Source organism: Anolis carolinensis, chromosome 2 (assembly GCF_035594765.1).
Source record: "Anolis carolinensis isolate JA03-04 chromosome 2, rAnoCar3.1.pri, whole genome shotgun sequence".
Classification (NCBI taxonomy): Eukaryota; Metazoa; Chordata; class Lepidosauria; order Squamata; family Dactyloidae; genus Anolis; species Anolis carolinensis.
In genome coordinates, this window is record NC_085842.1 from 149,798,473 (window position 1) to 149,811,953 (window position 13,481).

Here is a 13,481-nt window from a genome sequence, read left to right on the forward strand (position 1 = left end):
CCCCGAAAACTCACAACAACTCTTATGAGCAATCTCCTCTTCTTGTTCTCCCCTCCACCACATAAAACTCAATTCCATAGTGAAAAAGACTAGAGAGAGGCCCTTTCTGACCCTAGCAAACCAAAAGCTTAGGGTCATCATCCCTATGAGGTATGGATTCCTCTCTTAAAGGGATGCAAGAAAGAATATATGTAATCCACACATGGGATGGAATTTACCAGGTGTCTTGGTCTGAACCAAAACATTTCCAAAAAAAGCTGTGGGACAAAAACTGCTGACAAGGTTTTGACCTACCAGCATCTGACCCATCTAGCTGAATAATGCAGGATCCAGAAACCAACAGGCAGATTCATCCCAGTGGCAAAGCCTAGCCTCCCACCCTTCCCTGCAAATAAGATGAGCTTCTAAGTGAAAGATCATGGTGAGACTGACCTCTTACAAAATCAGCTGGATTTTACTGTTAAAATACATCAGCAAAAACTGGGATACAGCCCAGGCTTCTTATACAAGAGGTCAGATTGTAGGCACAAAGTAACATATCAAATTAAGAAATAATAATTATTAACGAGAGTGACAGAGAAAGAGGACATGAATCTCTCCCAGTCACATACAGATCACCATTCATTTTATCTTAGTCTCTTGGAGATCACAGCAGGCCACTTTCTTTTCCTGTGCATGATCATGACATTCTTCCCTTAAAGACTACTGGTATAGTCACTACTTGGTTGCTAGCAATTGTTTCCGTTGTTGATCCAAGAGGGCTTCTAAATGATCTGCCCTTTTCACAGCCGCCTGCAAAGAAAAGGGAATTCAGTTCAACAAAGACCACTGAAGGAGCAAAAGGAGGGCAAAACTGAGTGAGCATCTTACTACTTCTAAAATAGCCTTATACAGCAGAGCATGTGTGACAGTTAGATCTTCTCTGCCTCTTTTCCAAAACATCCACTCTTGGTTACTACAAGGAACAGGATACTAAGAAGGAAGGGCTACTGGCTTTAGACATATCCTGAGAGGAGCTGCATTTTGTTCAGAGGATAGTCCACCTGTTGTTTCATTCTCCAGTAATCTCAAACACATTTGGAAGAAATAAAGAAGAAATAAAACTATTTTGTAGACCTGATAATCTGAGTTCTAAGATATAGAAAAATATAAAGCTAAATATCAAGTGACAGGGAGAAAATGACCAGACTTTACAATGTCACGGGAAACATTAATGGAAGCCATCTTATTTTCTCTACATTGTTGAGAATTATTAATACATTTCCTTATTACTACAGTTGTTAAATATTTTATGCTACAAATGTCCATCTAGATTCAATCATGGTTTGCAATATTAACTCAACAGTCAACTTCTCTTTTATGTGGCAGAGGACCAATTTTGCCTCATCACATTCTTTACCTGCTCACATTAAAATTAGGATTGGCCATCTCCTTTGGTCTTCTCCGCATTTAACCAGACAACAGCAAAGAGCCTGGCAGCCCTCAGACAAGCTCACCTCATACTGTTTCCGGAGGGTGTTGACGGCCTCCTCTTTCTTCACAATTGCTGTTTTCACCCTACAGAGAAGGCAAAACCCAGAATGAAACCCAGGCATTTAACAATAAAGCTACCATAATCAGATTCTGGGGAAAAGGCAAAACAGATGTGTACTCAAATTCTAGAAGGACTACTGTCTTTGCTTTAAGCTTCCTTAAAAGCCCTCAAATAATGTAAAGCGCTTTCCATAAATGGGCAGCATCAGTGTGTTGTGGGAGCAGGCCCTGCTCCTGATTTGACTCATTCAGTAAATTGTGCAGATAAAGCCTATGCAAGCATGAAGCACAGGCATGGTACTTTGGGATATGTCACACAAAACATTGGGGGAAAGCTTTTAGCATCTGTGATGCTAAAAGATGCCATTATACTACCACACTTATTTTTCCAGGCTACTCTGCTGCTCTCAAACCAAGTGAGAAGTTTCATAAACCAGAGATGGGCAAAATCCCTCCCTCCAGATATTGCTGGACTGCAGCTCCAATCAGCCCTAGTCCAGGTTGTCAATGCTAAGGGGTTGTTGGGAGATGGAAAACCATACTTTGCCCATCCTAATATAACGTTTTCGCCCTAAGCAAAGCTGGGTGTGTGCCAGGATCAGATTTTTGAGTGTTTGTTAAAATAATGCAATTAATGAGGAAAATACACTAGCAAAGTAGGTAGGCTCTGTGGAGGAAGGTGACATTTAAAACGATTAGCTAGTAGAACAAGGTGTCCCACTCTACCTATTGCATGGTCTTTTCTCTTTCTCTCTGTAAATAAATAAATAAATATATATATATATACACACACACACACACACACACACACACACACACACATATACACACACTAGGTGTGCCCTGCCACGCGTTGCTGTGGCCAATTGGAATTGCACTGAATAGCCTCGCTGCTTCTAAGCCTGGGTGGTTTCTATATAGGGGCCTCCTTGCTTGGGCTGGTTGAATGGGATGGAGTGGCCTGATGGCTTCCAAACCTGGCTTCCAAATCTATGGGAAATCTTGGTTGGGCAGGTTGAAGAGGAATGAATAGTCTTGCTGGTTGGAAGCCTGGCCGCTTTCTACCTTGTGGAATTGTTGGTTGGCCAGGTCAAATAGCAATGAATAGTCTGAGTGCAGCAAGTATGAATGTTGCAATTAGTTGCCTTGATTAGCATTGAATGGCCTTGCAGCTTCGAGGCCTGGCTATTTCCTGGTTAAGGGAATCCTTTGTTGGGAGGTGTTAGCTGGGCCTGATTGTTTCCTGTCTGGACTTCCCCTGTCTGGAATTCCCCTGTCTTCTGAGTGTTGTTTTGTATTTAGTGTCCTGATTTTAGAGATTATATTGTTCTGTTTTCTTATTAGACCACAGTAATTATTACATATTATATACAGTAATGTTATGTAGTAATTACTGTATTTACGAATTTAGCTCCAAAACATTGCAACATTTACTACAAAAACATTGACTACTGAAAGGCAGACTGCCTTGGGTAATAGAGAACATTGGATAAGTGAAGCTTGGATAAATGAGACTCTGCTGTTTGGAGGCCAAGTGTGAACGTTGCCATTGGCGAGCTTGATTAGCACTGAATGGCCTCGCAGCTTCAGTGCCTGGCTGCTTGTTGCCTGTGAAGCTGTTTATTATTGTTGTTGTGGTTGTTATTGTTATAATTGAGGGGTAAATTGAGGGGAAAGAGAAGGAGAAACTGTAAGTAATTGAGGGAGAACTCTTCCTTCCTTCTTGGGGGGGTGTGCCGGGAAGCGGCACTTTCACTGTCTTTCCTCTCTCTGGCGGGGAAGGCTGCAGAGGCCAAAAGTGGCGAAGAAAAGGTGAGGGCCAGTGGTTGGTTATTTTTCTCCATGTCATTCAGCCTGGTGGCTTCTGCGCTTCCTTCTCTCCCTCCAAGTTTAGCAAGGGCCGGAGTTTATGAGGGGATCTTTTGGAAGGGCCGTCCCCTCCCTCCTCCCGTGGACCCCCTTTCAAACGCACCTTGCTGTTGAACTGTGATGTCCCCCTCCTCAGAGGGTGCAACTGTGCTTTCTCCACCGTGGTTTTCTTCCCGGCAGGGAAAAGGTGGGAAGAACCGGCGAGGGCCACTGGTGGACTCTTTCCTGACGTGTATTGCTAAAATGGCGCCGGCGGGAAAAGGGGAGCGCGCAGGAGTACCCTTGAGGGGAGGGGTTGGCGAGTGTGTTGGGCGCGTGCCGGTTCGTGTCTGGTGCATGCGCAAAGTGTTCTTTCCTGTTTTTTGGGTTTTGTGGCTCCTGGTTCGGGTCCAGATGTTTAATTTTTTTGTACGAACCTAGCGGCAAGGCGGCTGGATTCCGCTGCCAAGTTTCGTGTTTCTGGGACGTGTAGTTTCGTTGTTTTGTCCTAGGCCGAAATTCCATTACCTTTTTATATATAGATAGATAACATTGTGTGGTCTTCTTTAAGAATAAAAGAGAGATACCAGCTTTTAAGCAAATATAACCAGCTTTGCTTCTGCAAAGGGATCATTGCAACACCGTAAGATAAATTCACATAAATTAAACAGGAATGGGAATACACAAAAAACAGCCATAGCATATTTCCCTCTTCCTTGGCATTCCATCTCTGACCTCAACACAACAGTCCATGAACAAAAACAATACAAAGGAAGACTGGAAAGAGATACAGTAAAATTGGAACATATCCACAAATTCCAGGTCATCAACCATGGGTTGAATAGAGACATGGTTCCCTGGCACACTACATTACTAGTTAACACCCCAGCCTCTCTTAGCCAGTTTATCACATTTCCTTCCTGCATCACACTACATTCCAATAATCCCCTTCACCATTCATACGTCAATCTACTCACTTTGACTACTTATCACTATACTCACACGTTTGACACTTCTATTCCTATCAATACATATAACCTGCCAGCTACTACAGCTACTATGATCTCTCCAGCTACTACAAAGAGAACCACCTGAAGCCTAACCCTGCCAAGACACAAGTGTGTGCTTTCCACCTACGTAACCGCAAAGCCAACAGGAAACTGAAAGTTACTTGGGAAGGCCAAGAGCTCGAACACTGTTTCCATCCTAAATACCTTGGGTGTCACCTTAGACAGAACACTAACATATAGGAAACACTGCATGAACACCAAGCACAAAGTAGCTGCACACAACAACATCCTGCGGAAACTGACTGGCAGCGCATGGGGAGCAGACCCACAAGTAATAAGAACATCAGCCCTGGCCTTGTCTTTCTCAACTGCAGAGTATGCCTGTCCTGTTTGGCACAAGTCTGCCCATGCAAAGCAGGTGGACATAGCACTGAGTGAAACATGCAGAATCATCACGGGATGCCTTAAACCTACACCTGTTGATAAACTCTACAAGTTAGCTGGCATTGCCTCTCCTGACGTGCGACGGGAAGTTGCTGCTAACGGTGAGAGAAAAAAGGTTGAACATTGTGAAAGCCACCCACTGCATGGCTATCACCCTCCTCCCACCAGACTCAAATCAAGGAAGGGCTTCATGAGAACCACCACTCCTCTTGATGTTCCTCCAGCAACAGCAAGGGTGTCTCTCTGGGCAGCTAAACCTGGCAATTCTAACTGGATGGCCCCCCAAGAGGGTCTTCCTCCAGGGGCAAACCAGGAATGGGCAACTTGGAAGTCCCTGAACAGACTCAGAAGTGGAGTGGGCAGATCAAAAGACAACTTGGCAAGGTGGCACTACCTGGAGGAATCCTCCACCTTGTGTGACTGTGGAGCTGAACAAACAACTCAGCATATGTATGCTTGCCCACAATGCCCTGCCTCATGTACAGAGGAGGAGTTGTTTAAAGCTACAGACAATGCGGTTGCTGTTGCCCGCTTTTGGTCCAAAACTATTTAGTTGCTTGTGATTTCTTTTCTTTTCTATTTTATTTCCATTATTTGAAATGTATTTGCTGTACCAATGCTTTTGACACGAAATAAATAAATATAACCTGCTCACAAAGTTCTTCTCCCAGGCACTTCACTCCATGCATCTGATAAGGCAGATTTAAATCTACAAAACATACGCAACTAATATTTCTCAGTTTCAAAGGTGCTACAAGATCCCTTTGCATCCTGGTTTGGACTAACAGAACTATGCCTCTGAAATCCAGCAGCTCTGCTGGACATGTGCATTGCTTCATCACTCTTCTCGCCTCTCTGCTTTCAAGTTACCCATCAACTTATGGCAAACCCTTATTCATGGAGTTTTCTGACTTGCATACTTCTACAAAGGTCAGATGTATCAGCTTTTCCTGGGGCAGAAATGAAATTATTTTGGCACATAATTTTGGCCTGCCTTTTTAGTGTGGAGTTTAGTCATCCCTGGCATACCACAGCAGTATCTTCTAGTATGTGATTGCTTGATGTAGCACTAAAACAGAACTTGATTAGTTTGTAAATTAGCAAAGCTGCTAAACCATCAGCTAGGATGCATATGCTGTGAATAGATGATGGCATGAGAGAGAGAGAGAATGATGACAGCCACAAAAATAATCTGGGACATGCCAACTCATAGTTCTAGCACTACTACAGAACTAGGTCAACTCTGAATATCTATAAAGAAAGCAAGAACAAGGATCACCTCTTATGCACTTCTTCCAGCTCTTCTTCCTTGTCCCGGGTCACTCTGTCCAGTTCTAAGCGTTGGCGGGCACGAAGTTCAGCCATCTCTGCCTTGAGCCGTTTGTTTTCCTCTTCTGTGCTCACCAACCGGTCAGCAAACTCCTGCCGGATAACCTCAGAAAGGCTGCTGCGTTCCTGAGCTAGCTGGTCCCTTACCTGTTACACCAAGCACAGAGAAAGTGATTCAGTCTCCAGATGTACAGAATATGCATAACAAAGAACCAGGTGTTTCAAAGAGGTCAAGGCTCAAAGTGTCCCCCAGTGCCAAAATATTTTTATCCTTAGCTCTATTTAATCATGAAAAGAGTTCCCAGCAGTTTATACCACTTGGTATTATCCAAAAGCAAGAATCTTTCCAACCTCTCCTACTTTTTGCCAAGACAGTTATGATCATGGCCTCCAGGATTCCTCCTCACTTCCCCTTCCTCCCACAAGCTCTAGCAAGACCACCAAAGAAGAATGCATCAAATCAGGAGGAAGTGAAGGAAACTACTGTTCTCTGTGATGCACCCACCTTTCGGATATCCTCTGCCTCCTGTTCCTTCTGCCGCAGCAGGCTCTGTAGACGGAGAGTCTCCCCTTCTGCCTCTGCCAGACGCCCCTTCAGTTCATTGCAGCGCTCTTGGAGCCGTCGTTCTGACCGTTCCAGTTCTTGCAGTTCTGCTTCATATTTGTCCCGCACTCTCTTTAGTCTGAATAGAAAAAACAAAGACTCGTGACTAACTGCTGAGCTGACTTTTAAATTATAATATTATTACCTTTTAATTTAAGTAGTTGATACCTAAATTACCTTTTAATTTAAGTAGTTGATACTTTGTGGAAAGCAATAAAAGAGAGAATGAGGCACAAGAAGACTCAACCAGATGAATACAGTAGGAAATCTACTGGTACATCTTCTTTGGAGCCTAGCAGGAACCATAATAGTTTACAGCAGTGGCTCTTAACCTTTTTTTAAAACCAGGATAAATCTCCTTTGTTCCCATGTATTAACAGTTGCTCTTCACAAAGGGTGGAGAGGCACAGGTACAGTCTCCCTTCCTCCTCTTGACTGGATGCCATTCTGAGACTGGGGATAGGGGCTAAAGAGGAGTTGTGAGGTCAGTGGATGGACAAACTTCAGCCCTCCAGGTGTTTTGGATGTCAACTTTCAGAAATTCCAGCCAGCTTACTGGCTGTTAGGAATTGTGGGAGTTAAAGTCCAAAACACCTGGAGGACTGAAGTTTGCCCATGGCTGCTCTAGAGACTCTTCCTTTGTTTTATTTGTGCCTCTCCTGTGAGGATACTGTGGCCCCCAGGGGTCCATAGACCACAAGTTAAGAATTGCTAGCAAAGGAGGTTTTCCAAAAGGGGAACCAAGATTTCTCAAAAAGCAGATACCCGAATATCTGAACATGCTGTACAAATATACAAATCTAACTGCAAGTACCTCTCTCCTGAGCAAGCAAGCCCAAATGAAGACCATGGCCCACAATGACAAACAAAATCAGATAGCTTTATAAAGAGCATTTCAGGAAGTGCAGGTAAAAACAGTGGCAACCAGCTCTTATTCTTATATACCAATGCTTTACCTGTTTTCTGTGACTCTCTCACACTCCTCCTTGGAGGAGGACATGTCAGCCTCTAGACGCTGTATTACCAGTTCAATCTCCTTGTCCCTCTCTTTCCGAATTTCCTCTCTCAACTCTCGCTCCCGAGTGAGCAACCAGGCTTCCTGAGAACAGTGCAAGAAACACCACACAAGTTTAACTTGAACAATGAAATACTAGTGAGTATAACTTTAAGAGTAAAACAATAACGTTACCTCCTTTTTCAGATAGTTGGCTTCCCAAGCCTGCTTCTCTATTTCCAGCTGGACCTTTAAGGACTGGACCTCTGCCTTGAGGGAAGAAGAAACACATTAAGTAAGAGAAACAGAGTCTCCTCCCAAAGCCTCCTTCCTGCCTCCAGTATACAAGGCCTGACATAATTTGGCTGTGTGATTCTGAAAATGAATCACTGCTTCAGCTGGAATATAATTCCATTATTCTTTTAGCATAGTCATATATTAGCAACTGAAGGATGTACATTAAGGAGTAGTAGATTAAGATCATTCCAGTTTTGGCCCTGCAAGTTATGAACTTTGGTGAAGACAGTCTTCATCTGTAGCAAACAAGGGGCAGAGCTGAAGACAGCTTTCCCTTCATTCCTTATCAACTATAAATCCTTTAAGACAGGCGTCCCCAAACTTTTTATATAGGGGGCCAGTTCATGGCCCCGCAGACCGCTGGAGGGCCGGACTATAGTTTTACAAAAACTGTAAACAAATTCCTATGCACACTGCACATACCTTATTTTGAAGTAAACAAACAAAACGGAAACAAATACAGCCTCAAAGTTAATAATAATCATCATCATATCATCATCATTATCATAATAAAAATAATAAAGAGGGTTGGAAGAGACTCCTTGGGCCATTTAATCCAACCCCCTTCTGCCTTTGTGCACCAAAAGCACAAGCAAAGCACCCCTGACAGATGGCCTCCCAGCCTCAATATTATTATTATTAATAATAATAACAATACATCACACAGTCCTAAACGCTTGGGAAGTGATATGAAATCTAGATATATATCTTGTTTGCTGTTATACTGTGTCTTTGTGTCAATAATAATAATAATAATAATAATAATAATAATTATATATAATTATATACATTACAATTAATAATATTATAAATAATATAATAAAGAGGGTTGGAAGCGATCCCTTGGCCCATTTAGTCCAACCCCCTTTTGCCTTTGTGCACCAAAAGCACTAGCAAAGCACCCCTTAATAATTAATTATTAAATAAATAATAATTAAAGTACCGTTATAAACTAGCAAAGCTTTGGAAGGCACGCGTGTGCCTACCTCAACAGAGGAGAAGGGAGCTGCCACTGCGGGGGCCAGATCAATGGCTTCGATGGGCCGCATGTGGCCCCCGGGCCTTAGTTTGGGGACCCCTGCTTTAAGACAACAAAGAACAGGAGAAGCCAAGCCCTGTTCCTCACTGAGAAGCCTCCCACAAGGGTAAAAACATCAAATATCTGGGCATTCCCTGGGCAACATCCTTGCAAATAGCCAATTCTCTCACACCAGAAGCGACTTGCAATTTCTCAAGTTGCTTCTGACATGGAAAAAAAATGAACAGGAAAGAGGATGAAAGGAGAATGGAACGGTATTTGAATGCTCCAAAGCTATTTTTGCCTTCAACTCCCAGAAACTCTTGGGGGGGGGGGAGGCCCAAACTGCTGGAGGACTGCAGTTTGAGGATGCCTGCTCTAAAGTGAGGTGCTGTCAAAAGTTGATATCATTCCTAAAACAATTAATCAGAACTGAAATGGCCAGTGAAGATTATAGGAGGAAAGGGTTTTCTATTTGCCTGTCCTAGACAACTTATATTCAGTTCTTTGACAGAAAAATGCTTGAAAGAGTTAGTATACTGCAGTCTTGTACAGGATGCCACATGATATTCCTCCTGTGGGAAAGTGTCCAAACTCAAAAGGGTAGGAAAAGGTCAAATGCAGAGCAATGCTGTATAATTTGAAACATGAGGTTGTTTGCTGGAAAATCAGGGGGAATTGATGTCTATTCTGCACCCATGCTATCATAACTACTTGGAAGGTGAACTGGCTGTGCAGGGAACAGATCGGAGACTATATAGTTGAATCAAACAAGAATTTACTAAGTGACAAGAATTTTAGGCTTTCTGTCCTCCTGAATCTCACTACAAAGTATTTATGAGGAGAGGTAGTCTTTGACAAATAGACACAGTTCAGGCAAACGGATGCTCTTGAATCTTTATTTCTTCTCAGTGTTTCTTTCTTGTATGATGTTCAACTGTCTCTAAGATGGTCTCAAAATTTAACTCTGACTTGACTTGAATACAGTTCCGACTGGATTTTAATACAGCTCATACAGCTTCCACTGGACTTGAATACAGGTCAGACTGGACGTGCTACTTTGTAGGCAGAAATACCAAAGGTTATAGAACAACCACAGACCTGATGGCGTCGCTCCTGCTCTTCCTTCCCTTTCTCATATTCTTCCTTCAAAGCTTTGGTAACAACAGAGCTGTTCTCTTCCAGCTGCCGCCGCAGATCCTCCAGCTCAGCCCGTTGCCTACAGAACAGAAATCAATATCCTTATACATCTAACAACCCCAATGTTGGCAAGGCAATCCTGGGGCTGAACAGAGCTCATTTCAAGAGAAACGAAGGAATCTCCAATCCAGGATGAGAGGGAGGGGGCTTGTGTTGCCCAAAGGACTTGGTCACTATGTTTCCAGTACAATTTAATGCAAGAGAGGAAGTCGCATATGCAAATCTCCTCTGCAAATAAAAGAAACTGCTCCAGTCTCAGTTGGGTTTTATGTACTGAGTATGACACTCTGATGACAGAAACAATACATGTCTGATATTAGTCCTGAGCTCTGTTATTCTTAGCATTATTTTGCAACATTACAATACGAGAGTGAGTCAAAAGGTTTTGCCTCCTGTGTCTTAAAAGCATTATGAATTAACATTAAACAGCAGAAGTTGCTACAGATCATAGCCTGAACTGTCTTCTACCCAGAACTACCATTCAACATAGTCACCATCAATTGATACACATTTGTGCCATCATTTAACCCAGGCATCAAAACCATTTTGGAAAAATTCGGGGTTTTGCTTCGTGATCCATAATTTTAAAGCTGTTTTAACAGCATTCAAGTCATTGAATCTGAAACCATGTAGGTTGTCTTTCAGAGGTCCAAAAAGACAACCTACATGGTTTGAGTCCTCTCACCTGACTGCATGTTGATTGAGCCTCTCTTTCTCCTCAGCCACTTCGCTGTATAGCCGGCGCCGCTGCTGCTGTAAAGCTTGCTCCTCCTGCTCCAGCTGTTTCTCATACCTGTGTAGAAAGGCTATTTCAGACAGGGCACTACCAAAGGAGCTATAACTTTGGCCTAGCCCAATATTTAAGGGCAAGCAACAAGGCCTGTACTAAGAGAAAATAGAAGAGGACAGACCACCCTTTTGAAGGATATAAAATGTCATGAATCAATTCAGCCGTGAGACTTAGGACTGAGGCGTGGGACTAGATTTTCTTTAGAAGACATGAAAATTGCAGAAACGAAAAGCCCTACAGCAGAGGCCATGAGAAAATCTTGACTAAAAGCTCAAAACAAGGCCTATAAAGGTAAGAGAAGGTATTTTTCAAAGAATGCCACTTACAGCCTAGTCTATTTATTTGATGCCTCTCTCCCATAGCACAATACCAGATACCTGCCCTTTGATTCCAAGCCAGGCAGGAGAATAGCACCACAGTGCTGTTTATAGGCAAAGACATACAATGCAAGTTCATGGCAAATGTCCATCTGCATGCCATATATATATACATACACACAGACACACACACACAGAGCAATACACAGTGAAGTGCATTGAATCTACACCTAGTTTTTAAGATAGGTATCACCTATTAAGTGAACTGTTCACACAGGCTGCTGGAACTTAACTTTCTGAAAGAAAATGCTTTAGCAGCAAAACTATCAAGTAAAAATACTAGAAATAAGTCATTGACTTTGTTGCTATCAGTTTATGTGTACAGTTTTTCCATAAGGCCAGCCCTGAAACACTACTATAAAGCCAGTCGCTTTTTTTGCAACAGCCCCATTTTCCCATCCTTGCCCTCCCTGTTCCCTTCATACCGTTGTCTTGCCAGTTCTCTCTCGCGCTGCCCCTGCTCTTCTTTTTCGCGCTCCAGCATCTCCCTCAGCTCCTCATTTTGGCGGATATAGCGCTGGGCAGCTCGTTCGTCTGACTGTAGCAACTCTGCTTCATGCAGTGTTTTCAATTTTTTGATCTCTAGCTTATGTTTAGCAATTAATTTCTGGATCTCAGGTTCCAGACCTGAATGGGGGAAATGGTGCACAGGAGAGAGCTGTGGATTGTCCACATGTATATTTTTGTGCATACTACCAAAGCAAACCCACTCTCTAGTCTAACCTATGGCCTCTTCTTCTAGTGCTGTAACTTGCCAAAATAGCTGACCTCTGTGCAAAACTATTACTACCATCATCATCACCATGGGCAATCACTCATGGCTGAGTATGATTGTCTGCCAAGTGACTGTGGAGATCTATTCTGGATCCACATAGTCTTTCACAATGAGGACATAGATTTCCAGATGGAAGGCAGTCACAACAGCAGTTTGCCTGGCACACCTTTCTCTTGGCAAATATCTTCCTTTTGCTCTGTATTCATGCCTCTTCAAAATGCATAACACCATTAAAATACACTATAGTCAGGGCTGTAGCCAAGGGAGGGGTTTAAGGGTTCAACCCCCATCAGAAAATTTTCAGTTTTTTTTTTTAAAAAACTGGTTTATTCATAAGTTTTAACTGATTAACCAAATCCCCGTGAGTGTCTACGGAAGTTCATCTGTCTTGAGTGTCTACTGAAGTTTATTGATGGAGCCTGATTTCAAAATTATTTTGTTATGGAACTACTCTTTATGATTCGCTAAAAAAAGTTTCAACACCCTCCCCCAATTTTTTTCTGGCTATGGCCCTGATTATCATAAATACTTTTATGCAGATCTGCATTCTTTATTCACAGCAGATCATTTTTTCACATAAAGAAAACTGGTGCTCACCAACATCTACATGAGAGCTAACCCATTTCAGGCTTGAAGTCTATGATATGGATAATAAAAACTCTTCCAATCTGTGGGTGATCTGTCACCATGATTTTAGTGGCAAACAACAACAAAGTCAGTAATATACTGATAATAAGAACTGAGCTATGGAAAGAGAATAGTAAGAAACTATCTGACACCTGCTTCTAGTAAAAATACCTTAAAATGGAAAAATTACCAACTTAGATCAACAAATCTGGCCAGGAGATTTGTGCTAGGAGAAAGGCAGGATACAAATCAAAGAAAAAGGAAGACCCTCCTTTTTACCACGCAAGGGCTGACATTTGGTCTGTTTCCTGGCTCCAGTTTAAGAACAGGGAATCAACAGTACTAACAAGGATCAATCCCATGGTACCACTAACTCCATGGTGAAAAGGCAACTCCTTGTACAAGAATACAGCACACTCATCAAAGTCCTTATATACCTTTAACAGTGATCTCTTTGATCTTCTTGGTTTTTTCATCAATCCATTTCTCCCTGCGGATTTTTTCTGTGGCACTCATGAGCTCTTTCAGCTTTTTGATTTCCTGAATGTGAAGAAAAGGAAAACAAAGGGAAATCTCAGATCATATATATGAGACAATGAAAGTACCAGGATAAGAGGGGTCAGAAAGAAGTATTG

At 42.5% G+C, this 13,481-nt stretch overlaps 1 protein-coding gene across 4 annotated transcripts in view; it reads right to left on the reverse strand.

The window, feature by feature from the left end:
• Nucleotides 1–435: 435 nt before the first annotated feature.
• Nucleotides 436–13,481, reverse strand: part of cep131 (centrosomal protein 131) — a 35,130-nt gene continuing 22,084 nt past the window's right edge. For all 4 annotated transcript variants that reach the window (XM_016991251.2, XM_062974013.1, XM_008104144.3 and 1 more), the window contains 10 exons: nucleotides 13,284–13,386; nucleotides 11,870–12,071; nucleotides 10,963–11,070; nucleotides 10,179–10,296; nucleotides 7,958–8,032; nucleotides 7,725–7,867; nucleotides 6,670–6,847; nucleotides 6,115–6,311; nucleotides 1,497–1,557; nucleotides 436–792 (listed from right to left, as the gene is read on the reverse strand). In XM_016991251.2, coding sequence (XP_016846740.2) covers nucleotides 718–792; nucleotides 1,497–1,557; nucleotides 6,115–6,311; nucleotides 6,670–6,847; nucleotides 7,725–7,867; nucleotides 7,958–8,032; nucleotides 10,179–10,296; nucleotides 10,963–11,070; nucleotides 11,870–12,071; nucleotides 13,284–13,386 — 1,260 coding nt within the window. In that variant the 3' untranslated portion in view covers nucleotides 436–717. The remainder of the gene's footprint in view (nucleotides 793–1,496; nucleotides 1,558–6,114; nucleotides 6,312–6,669; nucleotides 6,848–7,724; nucleotides 7,868–7,957; nucleotides 8,033–10,178; nucleotides 10,297–10,962; nucleotides 11,071–11,869; nucleotides 12,072–13,283; nucleotides 13,387–13,481) is intronic.